The 26,523-nt window shown below is 46.6% G+C and overlaps 2 protein-coding genes across 2 annotated transcripts; both read left to right on the top strand.

Annotated features, from left to right (window-relative positions):
* Positions 1 to 6,065: 6,065 nt before the first annotated feature.
* Positions 6,066 to 10,863, top strand: HET-E1_8 (Vegetative incompatibility protein HET-E-1; the record flags this gene model as incomplete). The annotated part of the gene is made up of 4 exons (XM_031153504.1): positions 6,066 to 6,335; positions 6,385 to 7,234; positions 7,295 to 8,865; positions 8,914 to 10,863. 4 exons carry the CDS (start codon positions 6,066 to 6,068, stop codon positions 10,861 to 10,863), a joined length of 4,641 nt encoding a protein of 1,546 aa, XP_031004089.1.
* A 5,522-nt stretch (positions 10,864 to 16,385) lies between these two features.
* On the top strand, positions 16,386 to 18,020 carry LHYA1_G008583 (uncharacterized protein; the record flags this gene model as incomplete). Its single annotated transcript, XM_031153503.1, has 2 exons — positions 16,386 to 16,850; positions 16,905 to 18,020. Coding segments are annotated over 2 exons (1,581 nt in total), but the record flags the coding sequence as incomplete, so codon positions are not given.
* Positions 18,021 to 26,523: the final 8,503 nt, after the last annotated feature.

Genomic DNA, 26,523 nt, shown 5'->3' with positions numbered 1-26,523 from the left:
TACATTTTGAAGGGCTACCAATACTGTCTCTGCATCTTCGTATATCCAGTCATGGAAATTGAGGGGTTTAAAAAACGCTCGAATAAAGTCTCTTTGGATGAACATGGCCGAGGGTTGTGAACCGGTCCCGGCTTGCGAAGTAGCAAGGTTGGGAAGAAAAAGGTCCTTCTGCAGCTGGTTAAAAGCGTTCCCAAAAGGCCTGCCCCATCTTTCTTTAATTCCCTTTGAATTAGCTGTGAGGGATTTATACGTGTGACTTGGTAAAACTACTAGAGCTTCATTTCTTCTGCAAGTTTCGAGTATTTTAGGGTTACGAAAACCAAGATGAAGTCCCCTTCTGGCAAACAAAGCTGTGTAATTTTGGTCGGGGAATGCCTGCAAAGGCTGACTCCGTATATCTAGTCTTGGTGGAGTAATGCTTAGTCTTGGAAATTGCCTTAGGGCTGATAAAAAAACCTGAAAATAAGCCAAGTAAAAATGCTGATCAGGACTCGGTAATGTCACGTGGCGGAAACTTCCCTCCTGAGTCTCTATTAAGCAGGTTCTTGGACGCGACCAGATCGCATAAAGAGATTCAAGCAGCGATCCTCGTCTTGGAACCGTAAATTGATCTCTAATTATCTTTACGGCGATCTCCAACAACTTTAAGTTTTCATGGAAAGTTTTAATTGTAGGAATAAGCACATCTAGCCTGAGGATTGCCTCCCTCATTTGCAGCCTAGTTGCTGGATCCGTCACAGCTGGAAATAAAAGACCCGATTGCATGCCCTCTAATATGAATTTGCGATCTGTAGTGCTCGCGGTGGGTGCAAGTCCCTGCAAATTTCGAACTGTCTGGATATCAACCAACTCTTTGAGCTCCTCTTTGCATAGAGTTATAGTCGTCCAGACACTACATATGTGGCATAAATAACTTTGAAGCTCATTATCACACCGCAATGCAAGATGTCGACGAAAATTACCTAATTCTAATCCACATCGAAGACCAGGAAAATTTACGAGATTATCAAGAAGGTCCATATAGCTTGGCTTGTTCATATCATTCGCGGTATTCTCAGTAGTACGGCCTGAAAGTCTCAGGAGCCATGACATATTAAGTTGTTTTGGTTCACTTAACCGGATCATCCACTCTTGTACTAAGTCTTGTTGTATCATCCTCTGGTAATGGCTTACATTTCGGTATATCTCCCCATCTGAGAATTTAGTTTCATAGGAAAAATGTTCTTCCTCTTTAAGAGTAAACCCTATACAGTTCTTGTTTTAGCAATTTGGTCTTATAGTCGTCGGCAAGAGCAACATACTTGTGGAATTGAAAGAGTAGAGCTTAATTGTCCACCAGTAGTCGTCCAAAGATAAGAACCTTTTTGCAGCTTCAATTCGGTGTAGTCCATGGAGGCAATGAATATTAAGGCTTTCTGTGTTGACTCTCGGACGTGAATCGGGTTTAATAAGGGACTGCTGAAGCTCTTCTCTGGTAATATGAGAAGATTCAAGTAAAATTTCAAAGTCGTTTTGAGTAATGCTAGCGGGAATAATATTTTGGTCATGATCTCGATCGCATCCGTACTTGCCGTTTCTAAATACATTCGTAAGATAAGTGGCGATATTATCATCTAAGTGGCGCGTATTGTAGAAGTTTAGTGAATTCAAATCAACTTTTACAATCCCTAATAAAGAAGAAGAAAGATTTTCCATCGAAATAAGAGAACTCTTAGTAAATAGCAAACAACTTAGATAAATTATAGGATTAGAAACTTTATATATAAATATCTAGGATTATAATAAATCCAAAATTAGATAGAATAGTATATAGTACTAGAACTTCTATACTTATTATACTAGGTTAAAAATACCTACTTTATAGCTTTTCTTCTTAGACCTAAGATCTATACTATATAAGTAAATATTACTATTATTTTACTACATTTCTAGAAATCAAGGTAGCATATAGTAATAGTATTAGTTAGCTTCTTTCTAGGAACTAAGAATATTAAGTAATAGTATTATTTAGTTACATTTCTAGGAATCAAGAGCAGTATAGAGTAATAGTATTATTTAGTTACATTTCTAGGAATCAAGAGCAGTATAGAGTAATAGTATTATTTGGTTACATTTCTAGGAATCAAGAGCAGTATAGAGTAATAGTATCATTTGGTTACGTTTCTAGGAGTATTTATCCTATAGGTAATCTTACTTCACCTAAAGGATATAACTAGGGGAGAAGATCTTAGATCCTAGAAAATATTTTATACATAAAGCGAAGATCATGGACATGTCAATAATAAATTTAAGCGGCATAACTTTTCATTCATCATCGCCTCGCAGAAGCTTTTTCATGGCTCAATTTAATTATGTCTGGCTTGATCTCTATAGCCAAAGGCGAAACCTATATTTGCAAGAGCATGCTCGGGCTTATTCTGCACTACAGCATTTGCCTCATCCAGAGTTTCAAAAACCACAACTTATCACTGTAATTGGAGGGGCGACAAAAAGAAAATTTACGGAAGACCTCTTTTCGCTGAAAACAAGAAGTCACAGAAAAGTCCTACTACGTTTGATCCCAGGATTCTCTACAGCTAACTCTCCTCTACTTCTCGCCGATGGGGAGCTTCATAGTATTGTACCGCCATTTAATGAAGATCTTCCAGGAGTTGAAAGACATTTACTTCAATGGCACCGAGATATCCCGCGGAATTTCGAACCTAATACTTTTGCGCACCTGATATATACACAACTTCTTCTCCCCTTTAGTACAGTCACGTGCGTATTCGAAAAGGACTTTGGTGGAATCAGTAATACTGCGAAATCCATAGCTTCCTGGTTAACAACACTTAAACATTCACCATCGGAATTCCCCTCAACTACCCTAACTCGTCTACTGATTTTCGTTGAGTGGACGGACCCTAGTAGCAGTTTCGATGAAAGACTTGCAATGGATACATTCATATCATTGCTTAGAAAGGTAGTTAGCGCGCGGAATGGGAACAAAGAAATTTTGGGAGATGAGAGTTTGACTAATATTGAGGTCGAAAGTATACTAAAAGAACGTTTCTTTGAAATTCGTCTCCTTGACCTTCCAGATAGTGATAGAAAGCTCACGACGATCCGAATGAGACTTTTTCGAGAATCACAGGACATCCAAGATTTTCGTGAAGCTGCTCAGAGAGCTCTTTCCGGCCGCCACCTTAGAGCTTTCTTTCATTACGCTTGCTGTCACTTTGCACGCGATATCGTATTTCCTTATAGTTTTATAAAAGCTTCAAGAATTCCTAATCCAGTTCCAAGAGATTTCTCATTGCGTATTCGCGAATTCGTTGGGATAATTCCAACGGAACACAAAGAGGTTCTTGCACCTGTTATCGCCTCTGCACTTTGTCTAGACAGCTTTCCACCTGGAGCACATAGTAAGTGAAAAAGCCACAAGTTATAAACGTCTCTAACATATAGCAGTTTTCGAAGCCACGTTAATTTTCAATAAGCTCTACTTGAAAATGCTTCAAGATGCACTGGCTACTTATAAACAAAATCCACAGATTATACAAGAAATTGAGAGTAGATTTTCCGACTATAAAGACCACTACACAACTGCTGCGAGTCACAAGAAGATTCTACAGTCTCTCTCATTCCTTTGGAATAACACATTTACGAACTTATTATGTCTATCATGTCTTGCAAGAAAGCCTGATGCCGTGCTGCCTTGTAGTCACGCCTTTTGTCACACATGTATTTTTATCCATGGTCAAAAGGATTTAGAGGATCCATGGAAATTCGAATTATTCTCCTGTCCATTATGTGCTAAATCATTTCATAAAACAATAGTTTTAAAGCCCTGGACCGCTGGAGTTCGAGCTTTGGTTATAGATGGGGGAACACATAACGATTATAAAACTCTGAGAATGCTCGGTAATGAGTTGGATTTAAAAATGGAAATTGAGGAGTTTTTTGATATAGTCAATGGAACGGGGCTAGGTAAGCATCCTCTCCGCCCTCGGGCTCACTGGCTGATAGCATAGGTGTGTGGGCGATTATACAAAATTTCTGCAAGGACCAGACCGTCGACAACGCACAAAACTTTCAGAAGATCCAGCGTGCAATTCACGCACCCGTCGATGATAATGCTTTAGAGTCTAGGTTTTCTATGGATAGTCTTAATCAAGCACAAGGTTCTGAACTGGGGATCGCATGGAAACGCCTGAATGGCGCTTTTAAGGTGCTGCCCCGCTGGAGTGATACTATACAATCTTCGATGGCTATTGCATCAAGTGTCAATGCTATCTTTGGAGAGACAACCCTTTTCGAAGCCTCTAATGGAGGAAGGAAAGTATGCATTACTGTAAGCAGGTCTAGAGACTTGGCGACATGCGTCCTCTCCAACTATAATGGAAATGCAGATAGGTCAAGTAGTTACCAACACGTGCGTGCGAAAAAGATGAAGAATGAGATCTTGATTTCTCAATGGTAATGTCTCATCAACCCTGCCATTATCAACTCACTAATCGATATCGCAGTGCTCGGATGTCACTTTCTGACAAATCAGTACATGGATACCACAGCAAGGAGATAGACGTGCCAAATGAGACAGTGGATATAACACTAAAGGAGCAAGATATTATCTGGAGGCGGAAGGGAAAGGCTCCGGACATCATGATTGCAATCGGGACACGCATTCCTCCATATGATCAGATACTACCGAATGTGGATGTGGATTGGCTGATGGACTTCCGTCAACGATATGAAAAGACAAGACTAAGACGTAGCATTGATGCATTGCTAGCATCATTGTTCTATATTGAATTAATGGGTGTCCCTCAGTTCAGCAACCAGGGCTTCATAGTTTGCAGACTACGGCTGCGTTGCAGGGTACACCCCTCCTCGTCAGCCTACCCAGTGCTTATTCGGAAGCTGCGGAACGACCAAACACGGTTCTACTTCGACTATCAGAGCGTTCCATGTATTAGCCGGGAGATACTTGGAGAGTCTGAGCGAGGAATTTCGTTCTCTAGATGCATTGAACTTTCAATACCTAGCCTTGAAGAATGTATAGATGTGAAGATGCACGGGACAAGAATGAACAGCACAAGCATTAGCAATTGTCCATACAAGGCACAACAGCTCATTGAAGACCAAGGTTTGAACTGCTTTTTTGGTAATAAATACCATAGGGAAATACATTTTGGACCTATCTGCGATTTGCTTATATAATTCGCAGAATCCCATAAATCAATGAACTTAATGTAGTAACCGACACCCACATCGAAGACATAGTCCTATAGGGGCTGAAAATCTTGATAAACGTAAATATAGAGTAGCATAAGGTCCTTTGCAATGGTAGTGGATGCGGATACGCAAAGGAACTGAATAGCAAGCAGTGGATTAAACATTTGCAGAGACACAAGGTTCCCAAGGAGATAGCATTAGAGGCTTCATCATTCATCAAAGAACAGGTCGTTGATATCTGGTCAAACTAACGTCTGTCCCTACGTGCCGAAACGCACCCCGTAACGAAACAAATTATAGGTACTTCAAGTTCAAGCGACTCAAAATCTGTGAACTCGTTAAAATATCTATTCATTTCGAATTTAGTGAATTAACGTCTATCCCTGCGTGCCGGTAAAACCTCCATGCCGGAAAATGTAACCGGTACATTGACTTTAAATATTATCAGATCTATGAACGACGCAATGCTTCTAATTATTTTTTGTAGTTTTTATTCAGTAGCTATTTCTGGACATCCTAGATGGTCTTCGACTGGAAAATTTACTTTCCCGTTGTCGCCCTCCGTCTGATTTGCAGAGGGTCTCTTTTATGTCGGGTCAGAATTCCTACACCAGAGCTGTACCACTAAGCTTGCACTGTTTCCAAAGCTCATCGAAAGGTCTCAGTTGAGATTTTTGGCCTTCCCACAACGCGGGAGATCGTCAACAGTGTTGTGGCGGCTGGTGGCGTGCAGTCTGATATAAGACCGCCACATGGATCGGTACCTCGGATCGAAGCGAGTGACGATGTCGGTGAGGCACCAGCAGCGCACGTGCGATGTTTAGGCCAGACGCTCACTTATGTAATCAATGAACAAGAAGCTGGTGAAGCAATCTCGGAGCAATGTAGAGAGATATTGCCTGACATTTGCCTTACATACGAGGCAAAAGGTTCGTACTTCAAAGTTTCAAGGCCAATGTACGATCCGGGGTCTCTGTTCCTATCATCTTCTTTCCAAATACTTCGGTTTTCTTGTCAACGACAAGAGCAAATCATTGGACACCGATTTCGGTTATCTTATCTATGTCTTCCAGAATTTGGGGTTGTGCAACTGGCCGATTTTGCGCGCTTCCAGTCATGTAAGACAATATTGTTGCCGCAAGGCTGCCGCCCTGCTGAGTGCGCCAGCCTGAACAAGATAATTCTCCAACCTTCTCCCCACTTCATGTCGATACAAATGTGACGGCCCATCAGTTACCGAGAACCCTTCCGGCTACGATCCTCGAACCTGGTCGAACGATGCGTCTGCTACAGTCAGATGGCGATGACAACCTGAGCCTGGTCGAGTTCTTTGGAGACGACATGCCCAAATATGCTATACTTTCACACAGATGGGAAACGGGGGAAGTCACGTTTAAAGATATGATGGACGGCACGAGTAAAAGCAAGGCTGGCTACGGTAAGATACAGTTCTGCGGAGCACAGGCGAGGCGTGATGGCCTGGAATACTTCTGGGTAGACACATGCTGTATCGACAAATCGAGCAGTGCCGAGCTCTCTGAAGCTATCAACTCTATGTTTCGTTGGTACCAGAAGGCGACTAGATGCTACGTTTACTTATCCGATGTTTCGATACGAAAGCGGAAAGAAAGTGATAGGTCTGCCGAGTATACTTGGAAATCTGCTTTCCGAGCAAGCAAATGGTTTACACGAGGCTGGACCTTACAAGAGCTCCTTGCTCCAAGATCAGTGGAATTCTTCTCCCGGGAGAGCAATCGACTCGGTGATAAAGAAACTCTCGAGCAGCAAATCCACGAGATTACGGGAGTCCCTGCCACGGCGCTTCGAAAAAGCCCTCTCTCCCAGTTCGACGTCGATGAGCGATTCTCCTGGGCAAAAAGTCGACAAACCACACGCGCGGAAGACAAGGCATATTCGCTTTTTGGCATTTTCGATGTCCAGATGCCACTACTTTATGGCGAAGGAGAGGTCAAGGCGTTTCAGCGACTGCGAGACGCAGTCGATAAACCTTTCAAGGGTAAGTCCTACCCATACAATTAATGCTTAACTGTTAAGACTAGCGCTAACTAGAGTTCAGGTCCTGAGAAAGACCTACTCAGCCTCCTCCCCTTTGCAATAAATGCACCCTTCAACTCCCGCGACCACGAACACGAACCTGCCTGCCTTCCTGAAACGCGCGTCGACCTTCTACAAGAGATATATGGCTGGGCTGATGGAAGAGATGGGCAAGATGAGCAACGTATCTTCTGGCTCAACGGCCTGGCTGGGATGGGAAAGTCAACCATCTCCCGCACTGTCGCGCACGAATACAACAAGCAGAAGCGTCTTGGAGCCAGCTTCTTCTTCTCGAAGGGTGGTGGAGATGCGGGTCATGCTGGCATGTTCTTTACAACTCTAGCGGCGCAGCTCGCTAGAGTTGTGCCATCCCTTCGGCAGTACATCTGTGAGGCTGCTAAGAACCGGAACGATATTGCAAGCCTGTCCCTCTCGGAGCAGTGGCATCAGCTTGTTCTCAATCCACTATCAAATCTACACAGCGAGTCATGTCAGACTTACATTATTGTTGTCGACGCGCTTGATGAGTGTGAGGTTGATAAAGATGTCCGGATCATTCTGCAGCTTCTAGCTGAAGCTCGATCGTTGACGACAGTACAGCTTCGCATCTTTTTGACGAGCAGACCTGACGTTCCAATTCGACACAGCATACGTGCTATCCCACAAGCCGAACACCAGGACTTCGTACTCCACAACATACAGCCAGCAATTATCAACCATGATATCTCTCTTTTCTTGGAACACCATCTAGGGATGATAGGGCGAGAGTGGACTCTTGGATCCGAATGGCCAGGCGGAGAAGTTCTTAGACAGCTGGTTGAACATGCTAGTGGGCTCTTTATCTGGGCGTCGACGACGTGTCGGTTCATCCGTGAGGGGAGGCGATTTGCACGCAAGAGACTGGACACAATTCTCAAGGGTAGCAGTAGTGCTGTTACTGCACCAGAGAAACACCTTGATGAAATCTATCTTGCTGTCCTCAAGTACTCGATCTCCTCGGACTATTCGGACGAAGAGAAAGAAGAGGCATGCCATATTTTGAAGCACACCGTTGGAAGTATAGTGGTGTTGCTCTCACCTCTTTCTACCTCTTCGCTCAGCAGGCTACTACGCCTTTCAAAGGAAGAAGTGGACCAGACACTTGGAGATCTTCATGCGATCCTTGATATTCCAGAGGCTCCAACTTACTCAATCCGCCTACACCATCCTTCATTTCGCGACTTCCTCCTCAATCAAGATCGATGTGGAGATTTTTGGGTGAATGAGAAGGAGGCCCACCAGATGTTAGCTACGCGGTGTATACAATTGATGTCCCAGACACTCAAGGAAGACGTTTGCGAAATGCATGCTCCAGGTAGTCGCCCCAGCCAAGTTGAAAGCAGTCGTCTTCAAAAATGCCTTCCGCTTGAAGTTCAATACGCATGCCTCTACTGGGTACAGCATCTGCAAAGGGGTAATTCTCAGGTTTGTGATAGCGAAGAAGCCCACTGGTTTTTGCAGGCTCATTTACTGCACTGGTTTGAAGCGCTTGGCTGGATGGGGAAGGCTTCAGAAGGAGTTCAAGCAATACTTGCTTTAGAGGCTTATATTCCTGTCAGCTGTCTGTGTAATATTGTAGGAGCTTAACTAATTCGTTTTTAGTTTGACAGAAGTCCCAAGTTGTACGCATTCATTTACGACGCTAAGCGATTTGCCTTATATAACCGATCTATCATTGAACAAGCACCCCTCCAGTTATACTCTTCAGCCCTTATCTTCGCCCCAGAGATGAGCGTTATTCGGAGACAATTTGAAGGTTCTGTCCCGACTTGGATTCAGAGGAAACCCAAAGTACAAGCATATTGGAATGCTGCATTGCATACGCTCGAGGGCCACACTGGTTCGGTCGAGTCAGTAGCCTTCTCATGGGACGGCAAGCAGGTCGTGTCTGGTTCACGAGATAAAACAGTGCGGCTCTGGGACGTGGCTACGGGAACACTGCTCCAAACGCTTGAAGGCCACACTGACTGGGTCTATTCCGTGTCCTTCTCACGTGATAGTAAGCAAGTCGTATCTGGATCATTGGATTGGACAGTGCGGCTTTGGGACGTGGCTACGGGAGCATCACTCCAGACGCTCAGGGGCCATACTAAACTAGTCTCTTCTGTTGGTTTCTCAAGCGATGGCAAACAGATTATATCTGGATCACTCGATCAAACGATACGGCTTTGGGACGCGACTATGGGAGCACTGCTCAAAACGCTCGAAGGCCACACTGGTTCGGTCAAGTCAGTAGCCTTCTCATGTGATGGCAAGCATGTTATATCTGGATCAGGCGATTATACAGTGCGGCTTTGGGACGCGACTACGGGAGCACTGCTCAAAACGCTTGAGGGACACACTGGCGCGGTCAATTCCGTGTCTATCTCACGTGATAGCAAGTGTGTTTTGTCTGGATCTGATGATCAGACATTACGGCTCTGGGAGGCGGCTACGGGAGCACTGCTCCAGACGCTCGAGGGCCATAGTAGCAATGTTTTATCGGTGGCCTTCTCACGCGATGATAAGAAGGCTGTGTCTGGATCAGTCGATCGTACAGTGCGGCTTTGGAATGTGGCTACAGGAGTACTGGATCAGACACTCGAGGGTCACACTGACTGGGTCTATTCCGTGTCCTTCTCAAGTGACAGTAATCAGGTCGTATCTGGATCAGGCGATCAGATGGTGCGTCTCTGGGATACGGCCACAGAAGCAGCGCTTCAGATGCCCGAGGGTCACACTAGCCAAATTTGTTCTATAGCCTTCTCACATGATGGCAAGCAAGTTATAACTGGATCAGGCGATTATACAGTGCGGCTCTGGGACGCGACTACAGGAACACTGCTCAAAACGCTCGATGGCCACACTAGCAGGGTCCTATCAACAGCTTTTTCATATGATAGTAAGCAAATTGTGTCTGGATCCGAGGATAAAACAGTACGGCTCTGGGATACGGCTACGGGAGTATTACTCCAGATATTCGAGGGCCATACTGACGGGATCTATTCCGTGTCCTTTTCAAGTAATGGCCATCAAGTCGTATCTGGATCAGGGGATTGGACGGTGCGACTTTGGGACGCGGCAACAGGAGCCTTACTCCAGATACTCAAGGGCCACACTGGCTTGATCTCGTCAGTTACCTTCTCATACGATTGCAATAGAATCATATCTGGATCATGGGATTGGACAGTGCGGCTCTGGGATGCGGCTACAGGAGCATTGCTCCAGATAAAGGGCCATATCAACTCAGTCTCGTCTGTAGTCTTCTCACGCGACGGCAAACAGGTTATATCTGGATCTGATGATGGGACGGTATGGCTCTGGGACGCGGCTACGGGGGCAATACTCCAAACGCTAGAGAGCCATAGTGCCTTTTCCCCTAGCGGTAAGATATGTCCCACCTTGCAAGTATCTGGTCAATGGGTATTAGAAGGTAACACGAAGATTTTGTGGCTGCCTCCCGATCATCGCCAATGTCAATTAGCCACGTGGAACAGATATCTTGTTTTAGGGCATTCTTCAAGGAGAATATCATTGTTCTACTTTAACAAAGCAGCACAACTTGTCATGTAAAACTGAAAGAAATATTCAATTTCTCGCCGGGCCTGAGGGAACATTTGCCAAATGCCATCTAACGTTAGCAATTTTAAGAGTAACTTAAGTCTGTTGCGCCATAAAAGGAGATTCTTTGTGAATCCGGCACAAGGCGCCGACGCCAACGTAATGTTTTCTGTCACAGGCGTTTAAGATGCTCAGAGTGGATATAGAATCTAACTTGAAAAATTCGAGAAACAGTAAGGTGTGCACCAATATTACGATGATTGAAGTCAAAGTACTTATCACTTTTTCCGGCACGCAGGGTTGGACGATTACACAGACATAGAAGCTGCCACGAATCCATTAATCCATTAATCCTTTGCGGAAACAACACAGGTGTCTTAATTGCTGAGCCTCAAGTGGTGTCTAAAAAGTGCTTGGATGGTACGCCTCTGGTCCCAGACTTGATTGGTAGAGCTCTGTCGCTGCCTCGGAAGTATGCTACTTCGCTGATAATAGTTACGTCTTTCTGCAGCGCAAACTCAAATGTGATAGGTTTCCGGTGATCTAGATTGATGGCAGTAGGTATGATACGAGCTCGGACGCCATTTAGCAGTGTGCTTAGGGATCTAAATGTAACGTTGTGGCAGATGCGAAAAGATGTGATTGATACTGGATTAAGTACAACTTCGGATTTTTTGCGATTCAGCAACGACAGACGCACCAGACCAGTGGAGCTTGCCTTTATGCCTGAGGCTTTCAAGATGGGAACGTACGGAACCGTGCGGGGCAGGACCGAAAGTATTGAACCGCGTGGCGAGCTTCGATAGATTTACATGCTACAACAGCCACAAGTCTGACATTGACTCTCTATGTGGTTAGGGCGCCCAGGAGCTCAAATAAGACCTTTCCAGAGATTTTAAGAGTAGTGAGAGCTCAGAGATAAAGCGGTGATGAAGAAAGTGTGTTTCGCTGTAAAAAGACACCCTTCTAAAATCCGCTCATAACGGCGACAAAATGAATATGATTCTCTAGTAAAATAGGTTCAAGGTGTCTTAAAATAGACTCAGAGTATATTTTTCAAACTAGTATGTAAGATATTGTATTACGTATAGACTTTTGATGTTCAAAGTCAAGGTACCTGTTAGTTTTTCTGGCACGGAGGGTTTTCCGGCACACAGGGATGGACGTTACATGCTTCCCCTAAGCACTCCTAACCTACTAGTTCCAAAAAATATTATCGTGTCATCGCCGCCCCATTAGATACACAGAGAGCCTCCTTTTACCCTATAATCAGACCACTCGACTTTAACACTACCATTAAAAATTTTTCACTATTTAAACATATAAAACGATTAAATATGGACGTCCAGGTCCTCTAATAACACGGAAATGCTTATTACCACTTTATGGCAGCCAAGGCGTGCCCTGTCATACGACGTCGCCACATGGGTTGATACCTCCTCTAATTAAGCGAGCAAGGACCCCACTTAGCTGCGTCGTTGGTTACAGTAATCTCAGTAAAATCAATTATATTAATAATGTAAAACCTGTGGCTGCTAGTTTGTGAATGCGAAGCCGTGTGGCTGGGTTAGGGCGGACCTTGCCGGAAAATCCCGTTTCCCGACATCCTCCGATTGGCAAAATGTGGCAGCCAGCCACTTCCGGCTTCTTGCTGCCTGCCAGCTTTGCGTTGCTGGCTTTTCATTTCCAGCTTTTCACTTCTGGGTTTTCCCTCTGTTTGTGCTCTGCTTGAAACGACGAGCGGCTTCGATTCCTGCCAAAGACATTCAAGGAAGAGATTGAGATAAAGCCGAGAAGAGTAGCATGGCACGCAACGTGTCACACTGCAATTGGTTTCCGGCTAAGTATGTGGTTTTGTCTGCTATTAGCACTTTGCATCGGTACCTAACCAGACCGCCAAGTTATAAGACTTTAAACAGTGGCTCTTTCTTCTGCGGATGGCCGAACAGTCTGTCCTCAACCGTGGTACAGCTTCAAGCCTTCTTGCAGAAACTCCTACTACAGTATGACCGAAGAACAGGTCCTCGACGGCGATGCGGTTTCAAGCCTTCTAGGTCAGCCAGGAGATCCATTTACGGAAAATTTGCAACATTCGTGGAGTGTCGACGGTTTGCCACCATTTGATGCACCGTTTCTTAGAATATGGGACAGCAAGTCAGGGAGTCAGCCAGACAATGAGGGCCGCATGAGATCGAGAGCACCACGTCAACGCCTCGATACTCGTGAATCACGCAAAAACTCCTTGGCTATACACATTAATCACAAGAGATGGGAGCCAACACCCTACATATCGTTCACAACATCTCCAGCAGCTATTCAAGAGATGGCGCCTTGGAGGGCAGGCCGAAGGGGACCCCAGACCCTCACCGTCGTTGATCCTAACACTCGAATCGCAGACAGGCTGCCTATCCTTGACGTACGTGCCGAGATGGATCACTATGGGTTGAATGATCCATATGGAAAATCGAATCAATACTACATAAATCACTATGTTTGTCTATGGGAGGTCCCAGAACAAGAGATTATTGGTCACTGGACATGGAATGATCTTGCTGCAAATGAAGATTGGTATAACGACATTATCGTGCCCGCTTTTAGAGAAAATGCGACATCCAGACCTCTGGAAGAAGAGACTTCTGGCTTGCTAGCTGCTATGAACCAGCTTTCTTGTGCGTTTCTTTTGAGAATATTACATAGGACACAGCTGATTGAAACAGTTTATGACTATTCCGACCCCTCTGACCCAACACACTTCTTTTACGGCGACTCGGATTCATCGAGCGAAGGAATCACCTGTTACTTCGATGAGGAACTGGAATACGACACTGATGATGAAGTGGAGGAGGCTAATGCAGCTGATGATATGTTGAAAATCATTAAGAGCAATTGGTGAAATTGAAAATAATTGAACCCTAGCATCCAAGGGGAATCCGTTCTCTGCAAGATTGCTCGACGAAATCAATGATGACCTCAAAGATGACAGTGTCCGTAATGGCTGCCAGAGTATCAGAAGGAGCAGGGCGTCAGCATGCCAGACTGCGATGACATAGCCAAGAAGGTGGCACGTCAAAGCGCAGTATACATGCAAACGATTGCGGGGCAAGCACGATGGAGGAACGTCAAAGGCTGGTTATAACCTTCTCGTATCAATAACCGACGATGATTACATTAAATCTAAGTTTCTATACAGCAACAGGTCGCCTCAGACTGATCGATCCTCTATCACATGTTCAAATAGCAATCTTGGCCTCTACTACCACATCTTCGCCACTGGGGCTGTCCATAGTTCTAGCGCAATCTCATTATCCACAATCTTTATGCTGCTGACCTGCCTCATCAAGGTACTCGCCGGCTTGGGGGCATTGCTTATCCGTGCCATCTTGGTCGTTGGCGCTGGCAGGTCAAGCGCGGCACTCTTACGCTTTCGACCACGTCTCGCCGACTCTGCAGTATCTTCTTCTGCAGTGTCTTCCTCTGCCTCGAGCGTACTATTCTTCCGCTTCCGACCACGTTTCCCCTTGCCTTTAGCTGCTCGAGTAGCTTCTTTTACGATCCGCTTCGCTCGTGCTTCTTCGAGGTCCTCATAGCTCATGACCTTCGCCTTACCTAGTACCAATAACTTAGTCGATCGTCGAACCTTGGCTTCGTTATTAATTGTGGTCAGGAATCGTATTCGGTCCTCCTAGAGGACGCTTAGAGCAGAGGATTTCTGGAAAGCTTTAGTACATTTCTGTAAGTGCTTTGCTAGGTTCTGTTTGCTCGTTTCATCAAGCGCATAAGCATCCTATTGGATGATCCGGTTCTGCAGTGACATAAAAGCCTCTGCTGACACTGGCGTCAGAGGCGTTCGCAGTTCTTCGTCTTGCCGATAATGCACTTCTACCTCTTGCCGACAAGATCCTACCTCCACCTCATCGATTCTTGGAATGGCTGGTTCAGCTAGAGGGGCGGGCATACTTCTGAGCACCCTATTTGGATTGAACGGGAACAGGCCACTTGCAGCGAAGCCGGCCTTGATATTCTTGGGCGTGAATGCTACTTTCCTTGCGGGGCTATAGAGAGCAGTGAAGTGCTCCTTGCCGATTGTATTTATACCTCCTTGCTCGAGTCGATCAACCTGGTCATGATAGGCTGCCTTGAGTGGGGCAAACGGTGCTACATCACAAGGCTGGAGCTTGTGGGAGGTATGAGAAGGGAGACGACATAGAAGAATATTGTTCTCAAAACAGAACTCTAAGATTTCGAGGGTTTCATGCGTTCTAAAGCTATCGCAGATTAAGACGCGTGGTCTGTTATTAGCTCGTTCTCTGGTTTCGGGATCAAATATACGCTTGAGCCACTCTAAGCTGATCTTAGAGTCGGTATATCTAGAGTCGGAGATGCATACTGCCATCCAGGAGTAGGAAATGTGGTCCAATTACTTCGATGGGTACTTGCTGGCCAGATTATCATCAGGTTCAAATACCTACCATCGCCACTAATACATTCGATTGCGGTCACAGATGTGCGCTTAACTCTCGCACCTCTATAGTCTCGCTTGTCGTACTTACTTATGAGGACTTTAACAGAGCTTGGCATGGATAGCATTACTCTAGTCTCGTCCATGTTATACACGTTCTCGACACGGACAGCCGGATCTTGTAATACTTCTTTGATCACCTCAAACCAGTATATGATCTTCCCATAAATGTTCTTCTCGTGACGGTTCCAGTCTAAAGCCTTGACTCTCCGTGCTAGCAGTATTGGATGGCGTTTTTCTAGAGCCTTTGCCCAGTTTTTGCCAGGAGCCTTGGATGGCCTTTTAGTGGTTGGTCGATGGCGGGTGACACTATAGGCTAGTGAAGGGATAAACTTTATTCGTACTGGATAACCAAGGTCAGCCATTTAAAGTAGATACTTAATGATAACCTCTTCTTCATATGGTTTGAGGTACTGTTGCCCTCGGGCCTTCTCTTCCCTCGAGGGCCGTCCGCGATCACGATGATAGAGTGTAGAGTAGGAGATATTGCCATGATGATCTGCAAGATCACGGTAGGATTTAGGCACGCTAGGCGGAACGCCTTGCGCCAGTACCTGACTGGCTCTGTCCATATTCTCCTACCGTGGTGATGGTATCGTGAACGAGACGGTTGACTGGCAGCGGTTTGGCAACGGCGTACTAGAGGGCACGTGCCTATGGAAGGTTCGAGAACATGCTATTTATAGCCGATATCCCTGTGGAGCGAGGGTCGTGGAATCATTAGTCAGCAGCACTCGAAAGCACAAGCAATCATGTCAGAGCTCTGTCAACAACACTCCCAACACCTACTGAAAGGATCGGACAACTGGTTTCCGTATCAGCAAGTGGCCACCTCATTTCATTCACACGAAATACAGTTATGTTTCGAAGTCTAGCTAACTCGTTATCTTTGGTAGGGTTTCTGAAGTGCGAACGCCGCGACAACCCATCATGAAGCAAAATCCAACTCGAGTGATCGTTCTTCCGGCACAGCTGCAACTCTGAAACGCAGAAATTTGTGACGCTCCCAATAGCCGCGAGAAATGCTTCTTCCACCATGCCAGCTACTCTCAAGCTCGATAACGGGCAGCATATTACATACGAGTCGGCCATCAAGAAAGATGAAAATATCATCAATGAAGCGACATACCCTCGAGCAAGGAAACAGCTCTTTCAGAAGCTATGGGATCAGCGTGCAACCATCCAGGCAATTATCCGGCATCACCTGAGACTGCGCAGTGAAGATGCTTGTATTGTCGAGGACCAGTGGATTCGTGGGAACTTCAATGTGTGTATACCTGTGGAGGTTAGGTCAGCTGGCTTCAATCAGAAACTTATCTTTCGCTGTCCTATGCCACACAAGCTTGCTGAAGCCATATACCCTGGCACCATTGACGAAAAGCTCAGTTCCGAGGTGGGAACCTACGTGTGGATGCAGGAGTATTGCCCTGACATCCCCATTCCACAATTATACGGCTTTGGCTTCTGTGACAATCGACACGTAAGTTCTTTATATTACTTGCAAAGTCCTTGCTGACACTATGGCTTTGTATAGTTTACACACGAGAAACAAATGCCTTTCTACATCCGCTTCTGGCGCCGGCTCCAGCGATCACTCCGCAAGTACCTTCGATACCCAACTCTGTCTCAATATACTTCCAACCCAACTGGCGAGCGCCTGCCTACTGCATATATGCTGTTTGAATATATCGGTCCCGAAACAGGCGAACTGCTATCAGACACATGGAATCAGCTACGAGAAGACCCAGTCCGGAGGCAAAATCTCTTCCGAGGCATGGCGCGCTTGATTCTGTCTTTGGCTCGTGTTCCCCAGCCTCGAATAGGCTCATTCGAATTTCATAACAACGGCACTATCACACTGACAAACCGACCACTGTCTTGCTCCATTATTATATTGGAAAATAATGGCGCCCCGAGAACAATATCGAAAAATGAGACATACACTTCTACGGAGCCTTTTGTTGCAGATATGCTTACATTCCATGACGACTTTTTTCTCAGCAATCCACGCGCTGTTTCAAGTATGGGAGACTGCCTTGGACAAATGGCTTCGAAAACATTGCTCAGAGCAATCTCGCATCACTATATTCGGCGCGAAACCCGCAATGGGCCGTTCCGTCTTCAGCTTACCGATTTCCATGCGAGTAACATTTTCGTTGATAAAGACGGGAATATCACATGTCTCATTGACCATGAGTGGGTTTGTGCGCTACCTACCGAAATGCTTTCCGTTCCGTATTGGCTTACGGGATGCGCCATTGATGGGATGACGGACGAGAAGCTTCGTGAGTTCGAAATAGTTCATCAGGAGTTTATGAATTTATTTGAGGAGGAGGAAGTCAAGAGCATGCTAACGAAACCGCCTGCGATAACACCAATTCTGCACGACGGCTGGAGATCTGGAGCAGTATGGTTCTGGCATTGTATTACGTCCGTAAATGCCGCGTGGTCTCTGGTCGAAGATCATATCGGTCCTAGATTTGTTCCTATCTCTACAGATACCGAAAGAATATTTTCACAGTATTGGTGTCAGGGATCTTCTCAGGTTGCTGGGAGAAAGATCGCTGAGCGGGAAGAGTATGCGAAACAGTTACAAGTTCTCTTTGACGAAAAGGCAGGCTTTTCTACAAAGGACGAGACTCATAGCTAAATTTTTATTGACAGAAGACACAAGCGTCAACATATGTTGTTAGCCATTCCAACCTATGTCTTCTGCCCATCTTTCTCTCTTTCTCTGTCCTGTCGCTCTTTCCATTCCTGCTCCTTCTCTGCCCTTTCTTTCTCCTCTCTCGCCTTTCGTTTTGCTTCCCGCTCATCTTTGGCGCTCTTGCCAGATGAGATCGTAGCCGCCAGGTCCTTTGCCTTGCCACTCACAGCAACTGTTGCCTGCGAAACGGTTAGAGCCACTATCATGTATGATTCAATTAATTGATACTTTCTTCGAACTGTTCTGCCTCCCCCGTACTTGCACTCCAATTGCGGTCGGTCATGCTGGCTGGGTATTGCTCTGCGGTTAATTTTATTTCGTTGCGAACTTGAGACGTAAATTATGCATATAGTAAATTAGTGAATCAAAGTTAATGAGAGGCCTTACATATTCTCAATATTACTTCTTTTACCAGCAACCATGTGATCATGCACAGTGAGGTGTCCAAATTCGTGTCACTCCTTACGGTATGCAGGTCGGATAGCGACGGCTGTTACGGATGGTAAGCCACACGCGTGACATTCTACCCCACATCAATGACCAGGTAAAAGTAGTGGCTGAGGAAAATATAGCGAGAGCCCAGATTTATACGGTATAATGTAATCCCGCTTATGCATATTAATAAGCACAAAATGGGAGCTAAAACATATGGCGTTTATGCACCCCTCTACTCACATCGGAGAAACTCCCGGGTTGCATCATTTCCCCTTCAAGTGCCTTCAAAAATTGGAACCATATTCTTCGAATATGGCTCCTTTCCCTAAGTGCTCCGAATTTTAAAGAGACTCTTATAGTCGTGATTAAGCATAGGGGTACAGCTGAAACGGCGATCAGTGGCGTGATTGAAAAGATCGACAGCACAACTAACCACAGTTATTTTCTTCTTGCTAACTGGTCTCCTTAGGGAGAAATTATTAAAGAAAATACCATTTTAAGCATAAATTCATAGACATGCAAAGAAAAAAATTATGATTAGGAAACTATAGATTTGTTTCGTTACAGGGTGCGTTTCGGCACGCAGGGACAGACGTTATACCCCCTGATAGATTAGCATCACAGCCGGGTATCAACGTGATCGACGGGGTTCGATGCACGTATTGTCAGATGTTTATGTCGACGAGTACGATGGAAGTCAAGATGCACTGGGAGTTGGCCGGGCATGGCGCTAGCGATGGGTGTTTAGTTGAACTGGTCCGAATACAATCGTGGGGATAGGTACGATTACGAAAATAACAACAGAGCGCGTATGTATTGGGAGGTTGATGAAGGGACGAAAAGATCCGGGGCGGATCGAGGCGGATTTAAGCATGTAGGTGGATTTGAGGACGGATAGACCTTCGAGGAAAATGACATGGACGATTGGGAGGAGGTGAGCGAAGGGGAGGGTCGATTGAAGGAGGACGAGTGCAGTTTATTATAAGGAGGGAGGATTAATTGGCGCAATATTAGATTCATACAGAATAATTCATATAGAGCCACAGTACTGTAACGATTGTTACCCAGAATATACATTAGGTCTGCGTCGGTTGCATTAGAAAATGAGATGCCCTCCTCATGAGCCAGAACTTGCCCCGGTGCCCGAATTCTGTCGATACCAGTCCACATCCTCAGGAAGCCTCTCGAGCCTCTTTCCAATGCCGTAGAAGAGTGCCCTACCCTACCCTACCTCTCCAGGGAAGAAAAAAGTGGCGAATAGATGCACCAAAACTCGCTTGTCTATCACCCAGCACAAGAACACTAAAAAATCGAAATTTCTCAAAGTTCTTCAAAAATTCTTGAAATGAGATATATTAGTAAATAAGGATAGAGGATTACGAGTATATAGTTTTTACTTCAACTTTTGGTCGTTGTTGTGGTCAAATTTGGGGCTTGGCTGGTTTGTCATAGCTCTTGCTGACCATTCCGGCTGACCTTTCCGGCTGACCTTTCCGGCTGACCAGACCAGAGTAGATTCCGGTACCTGCGCGTCTTTCCTCCAGATACATAGGGCATGCTGGCTCTTTGAATCCCTAAGTCCCAGGTGGAACGGCCGCTCTTGCCTTTTGCGTCTAATCGCGCTTCATTGCTTCGTTCAGTAAGCCCCAAACTCTTTGAAGGACTGTCATCCTCCGAATTCGACCTCAACGCTGTCGCCTTTGGAGACCGACCACGACGTCACTGGAGTGAAATCAACCTTAGTAGTTCGTCCGGATCTTTCAGCTGTACATCCTTTGGTCCTATCTACAACCTTTCGGCTTGTTGTCCTTTCCCAGGATGCATATCCTGTCTGATTCTGCCTTGGTCAGTGAGCTTGACGTTCAAAACTCTATATCTTTAGCTCACATGTACCAGAATATCTGCGAACCACTTTCCGAACGTGCTATCAATATCGCTATGCTAGGACCTTTGACACACGATGAAAGCCACGAACGGGTTTACTGCTCTTACCATTATCGTTTCCTAAAGCGAAGCCTCCGCCCCTCCGAATATGAGACCCCGCGATCTGGCAAACTATATATCCCATTTCGTAATAGGGAAAGGCTGGAAAACGAAGTGGCTTGCCTAAAATATATCAGACAGGAAACAGATATTCCTCAGATCATCCGCGCCATTGGAGCCCTCCTTGGCTCTGGCGCTTCCATCACCAGCGCTACTTCTGGCTCTGGCGTGTCTGCCCTCATTCGCTTCCGACTGCGTTTTCCTTTGACCTCTTCTGTAGCACACGCCACTTGTGGCCCTCGCTCTGGCTCATCCTCATCTGCTCTCTACCGCAGCACTCTTACGCTTTCGCCCACGCTTCCCTTTTCCCTTCAGAGCGTTTTTCGCAGTACGCTTTGCTCGTGCCTCGATATCCTCATAACTCATCAACTTTGCCGTCCCTAGCACCACCGACCTCGTTCTAGCTGACCATATAATCGACGCTGTTCGTTCGTATTATGTTCACCGTCTCGTACGCATAAGTAATAATAAAGCTCGCAAGGCAGCTGGAAAGGCAACGGTACCTAGTGTATCGTGCCAGGCTTTAGCGTCAAGTAGTGATCCCAGCTGCTTCACGAGGCTTGGTGGTTCGCGGCGGTAGTTGCGTGGATCTTTGAAAGTCCGATGTGCTGCGTGTGCCAGTGCTACGAAAGGTGGTGGTGGTGGTGGAAACAGCTGCGGCCAGAGCCTTGACATATCGATGTTTGTGGAGTACTGTCCGGCGGAGTCGACGCCCTGGGAGCTCGTCTGAGGAAGCAGCAGAACATTCTAGCGGTCACCCTAATTCTAGGTCAGTGGCAGATAAGCGAGCGACATCGAGACGGTTTTCGAGCCCCGGGATTGTGGATCACGGCCTGACCGTAAAATGGGGTTATGTCGGTGTCTGAGTTGAAGCACGCCAACCTGAAGCCAGCTGAGGTGTCGCTTGCGGTTTCATCTACTAGGGTGAGGCCAGTCCGCTGGGTGCTCTCTGGTCACGAAGGGATCGTAGAGCCAATCGAGCCTCCGACGCAGGTTATGGAGATGGCCGCGGCCCCTTACAACAACCACGCGGTTCCTAAGGCGGAGCAACACTAATAACAGAACGTTCTGGCAGAAGATGTACGGGGAGCTCGAAAGAGTTGAAACCCACTACTGACCGTATGGCCTCATCCACGACAGCACGGTCATCTCCATAGGAGAGGCTGTAGGAGACGATTACGACCCCAACATCGAGCAGAGGATCCCAAAGGAGAACCAGAGCGGCTTCTTCAACGTTCAACGCGTGCTACACCACATCCTCGAAGAGCGCCGGGAAGGTGCGCGCACTTGCAGTCGGAGTCTCAATCGCAGTCCAGACGCCTCGTACGATTCAAATCGCGTGTGAGATCTTAAACTAACTCATTCAGCAGCTCCATCGGAATTCGGGAATCGATTGTAAGGAGTATGAGGTACTGCACGAGAGTCGTTGTCAAGACGTGGTTTGCGCGTTGAAGGTGTGGGGGAACTACAGCGAGCCCAACATGCCGACTCTACACGCATTCGCGTAGGGGAAGGTGTTGACAATCTCCATACGGAATCGCGACCGTGTTGCAACTTTGACATATGGATGCGCTTAAGCACAACTTCCCATCCACGATCTACAGCTTAATCACGGTTCCGCGCGGAGGTACAAAGGAGGAACTCCGCGTCTAGGAGAAGCCAAGCTCGTGTCCATGATGATGCAGGTGCTCTCCTGTTGCATCAGGGACGCGATTGTAACCTCGGACATGTGCATCACCATGATCTGCTCCATGTGTGAAAGACTGTCTCCGCTTAATTGCGACTGTTCGAGGTCGAAGCCAGCTCCGAGGGACGTTTAAACCAGGTACTCGCTGGTGGTTTTGGATGTGTACTACACTATGGCTATGATGAACACCTTAGATACAGTTCAGATTGCGCTCACGTACGTCACCTAGTTATGATCACGGCCCTCTCTATGATTTCTACCGTCGTCGCGTCTACATTGACCCACAGCTCTTGATTAACCCATGTTCTCGACTAACCCATGCTCAGAAACGGCTCCACGTATGTCGACCTGCCAAACTTCACCTCTTTGGCCCCACCCGACAACGACCCCACAAGCTCCATCGTGGCCGGGCCGTGGCCCACTCCAAACCGGGGCATAGCGTCGTAGATGTACCCACACCCGAAGACGGGGATTTGTTGCTCCTCAACATGGATATATGCTGAATGTGGTATGAGATGCTGAATGAGAACACGGCTGGCATTCCGGTTGAGTTCATAACCATGATCTTGACTGCAAGCTGAAGGTCTTGCTGAAGTCGTACTGCACAAGCTTGTACCCCTTCGGCTTTGTGCTGATTAGACTGAGGTCAATCTCAGGATCAATCGCAATGTAGGAGAAGCCTCTGGAAGTCATTTTCTTCCACTACTGGAATCTCCCCACGCTGAAACTCACGATCACCCTTCTTTCTGCGGGTGCTCTCGCCTGTGCGGCCTCGTACACCCTCGTCCTTATACTGAAGGACATCGCAGTGATGTTGAATAAGCCTCCAGTCATTGCCGAGTCCTTGCTCACACTCGCGATTGCGTCTGGCTACGTCCATGCTGTTAGGGACCTTCTTGAGCACCCTCTTCCTCGGCCTTACGAGTTGAACTGCTTCCGCTGGACTCTGACCACGTCTAGCTCGTGGATCTTGCCCACCATTATGTTCTCGCTTCTGGGTGCGACTGGAATCAACTTCCCACCCTTACTCCTGTTCAGCTGTCCATCCTTGTACATAAGGTCGACTGTGGGCTTCTTTAGCCTCAGGGTTCTAAACGGGGTCACCATCACAACTGCGTCATTGGGGATGGGCTCAAGCTCCAGCATGGTCTTATTCGGGAACTTGTTTCACATGGCGCGGTAGATCATGGGCTGCCTTTCGGTCGGGATCTTGGGTAAGCTCATGCGTTCAACCGGAGACAGAGCGACGTTCCCGTTCACAGCTAGAAGGTTCATGAAAGTCAGCTCCCCATTCTCCATCGTCTCTGCGACGATAACGTCGGGTGTCCTCGAAAACTCGGGTAGTCCGAGTAGTTAGGCACTAACAACCCTCGAAGTTTGAGCATTTCCAGCATGAGCTCAAGGTTACTAGTCTCTTTAAGCTTTACCTAAGTGGGAACATCCTAGGAAATGAGTGGATTTCTTATAGTTTTGGTTTTCATTGAGGCTTTTAGCAAATCGCCAGGGGGTTTGTCTTTCCACGCTTGCGTTGATTTGTACCTAAAACTTAACAGAAAGCTTTCTCAAGAAGCTCTTCAACTGTGCGGCGTTAGAACAGAAAACGAAGTTTGATTCCTTAGGTGCATTTTCAATTTCATCCCTCTTATGGTCGGAATGCACCGCACCGTACGGATTGTTACTAGCCGTCTAGGGCATTGCTGTTTACCGCCGCCGTACTTTCATTCGTTGCGTGCACCATGTTAAACGCAGCTAATACCGGCTAGAGCATGTTTTTCCGATCTGACGATGAATACTGCACCGCACAGCGACTAAAACACCTCACAACTCCGAGTTCCTTCGGAAATCTCCAAAACTCTCGAGTGTATAAGATAAGGAGCAAAAGACGAGCAAAGAAGACGGGTATGGAAAGGACAATGAAGATCAAAACACTAAAGATTGTTAGGGCGTCCCACAAGGACTTTTTTGACGCTTCACGTCTTCCGTTAAATCTCTTCTGGTTTAGCACAGCTCCTTGTGCAGTCTCACGTTTTGATTCGTGAATATGAACGCCCCTATAACTCAAAGAGAAACAAATTGACGGACGTTATCCCGCACTCGCGTGGCCTCAACCCAGGGGGGTGCCCAATGCCACCCACACCTGTTCTTTGCTCCCATTTGTGGACCGAAACAATGCATAAATGGCTGCCTGTTGCTCTACTATAAAGCCTTGCCTCCTGCTCCCTGAATCACTTGTTCCCTTCTCCTTCCTCTTCACAAGTCGCGCTAGAGTCTCCGACCGAGATTGATTCGACTCTAATAGCCTCCCACCCAAAAGCCTATCTGGATACATACACACACCATGCATACACACACCATGCAAAGACATACTATCGGCCCAGTAGAACCTCCACCAACCCAATCTCAGACAATCACGATAGTCGTCAAGCCCAACAATTCTGATACAGGAGGCTCGTTCAAGCTCGAACATGATAGCCACGCTATCTCAATTTCAAAGTCAAGCGATAATAGAAGTGAGTCGTAAACAATCATCACTGTGCCAAAATGTACTAAGAAGGTGCAGCTACTTTTTCTGTCAGCATAGCTAATGCGCCTCGCAACGTCGACTTTGAGATCCCAGACCTGACGGGTGGTGAGACCGGCAGCCGCGAGGCTGAGAAAATCCGTTCAACCACCGTAGGTGCCAGTATCAATCACGATCAGGTTGGCTGCGACCACTTGGATACACCACTATGTGGCGATGCCGATCTAAAAACCGAAGCTGGTGATGATGAATTCGACATATATGCAGTTAGCGAAGCAGAAACCGCGACAATTGTTGGAGACAACGATGACTATAGTAAGTGCCGATCTCATGTGCCCAATGCTGAAACTGACTTGGTTGAAGAAGTCACGGGCAAGGACATTGACGTCAACCAAACAGCAGGTCAACAATGTGGGTCAATACTCCAGTCAGTGTGAACTTGAGACCTGACCCTTGACTTAGATGATGCCTCCAATGATGAGACCAGCTCATACACCAAGAGCAAACATGGCCTCCAGGAGAGTGATAAAACACAGTTGACTATGTGCCAAGAAGCAGAAACTGCGAACCCATTGGTTTCGCAAAGTGTACGTCTCAGTAAAGAGGGTACAAAAAAGTGGTTAGAGGAATGTTTCGACGACGACACTCGATTTATGAACGCCAGGAATAAGGTCCAACTTGAGAAGTATGAGGAAACCATAGATGAACTGCATTATCGCCAGGAAGATTATGCAGATGCTATGACACGCTTCTTGGCAGAAGGGTTTTCGGACAATTTCATCAGTGGACTGGAGCCTCAGCAGCGACAACGCATAGAGAGTATGAAGTTGTCATTAACGAATTATGTATCAGCCATCCCCATTATCAACAAAGATGAGACTAAACGCATGAGGAAGTGGAACGAAGCCTTCGCTGACGAAACAGAGGGCAAGCAGCGAAAACGTCTCCAGAGGACTCTTATAGGCTTGCAGAAATGGGGATCCGAATTCTGAGTGTCGCTTGAGCTTAATTGTTATGTTTTGATTGGCATTTTTTGTAGCTGCAGACCAAATTGAAAACCACTTTCCACCTTTAAATGAGATTGCAGATGCTTTGGTATATCACCTTGAGCTCGTGTTGATACTAGCAAGGCTAGATGCATGGGAATTTGAGGACACTTTGAGTGAGGTAGTATTGATCAACGTCTAGCATGCTACAGGCGAAGACTGTAGTGCTAGCACCTCCCTTAGGGTACGGTGATGTGCTAAGCCGAGGAACTCAATCTTACAAGACAGCCCCAGTGGGTCCAGACTCGCAATCGTATTTCATCAACGTCAGCTGTCGTAGTAGCTCACACGGTACTTAAACTTATAGTTATCCAACACTCTCCCGCAGTCATTATCTCCGTGTGCCGCCTATAAAACTCTCGCTTGCACTTTATCATAGGGCATGTTCCAGCAGATACACCATCAACTTCGACTACGAGAAGACCAACCCAGGGGACTACACGATCAGGGATGACGACGTTGGCTACATCACAATCGTCCCCTCCTATGGCCCCAGACTCATGTCCAAGCCCTACGAATTCTTCCCCACGAAGATGGCACTCTGGCTCCCCACGTTTTTGTGCGCGTCGGGGGCGTATGGGACAGAGGCGACTGTGTCCGGAGAGTGGAAGAGAACCGCGTACACGCCCACCAAGACTTCATATCACCATTACTTCGGTTTCTCAACTTAGATTAGAGGCAAAGCCGGCGCCCAAGTGAGTATGCGAAAACTAC

This window comes from Lachnellula hyalina, assembly GCF_007821495.1.
Source record: "Lachnellula hyalina strain CBS 185.66 chromosome Unknown contig00099, whole genome shotgun sequence".
NCBI classification, from domain to species: domain Eukaryota; kingdom Fungi; phylum Ascomycota; class Leotiomycetes; order Helotiales; family Lachnaceae; genus Lachnellula; species Lachnellula hyalina.
This window is presented reverse-complemented; position numbering and strand designations above follow the sequence as displayed.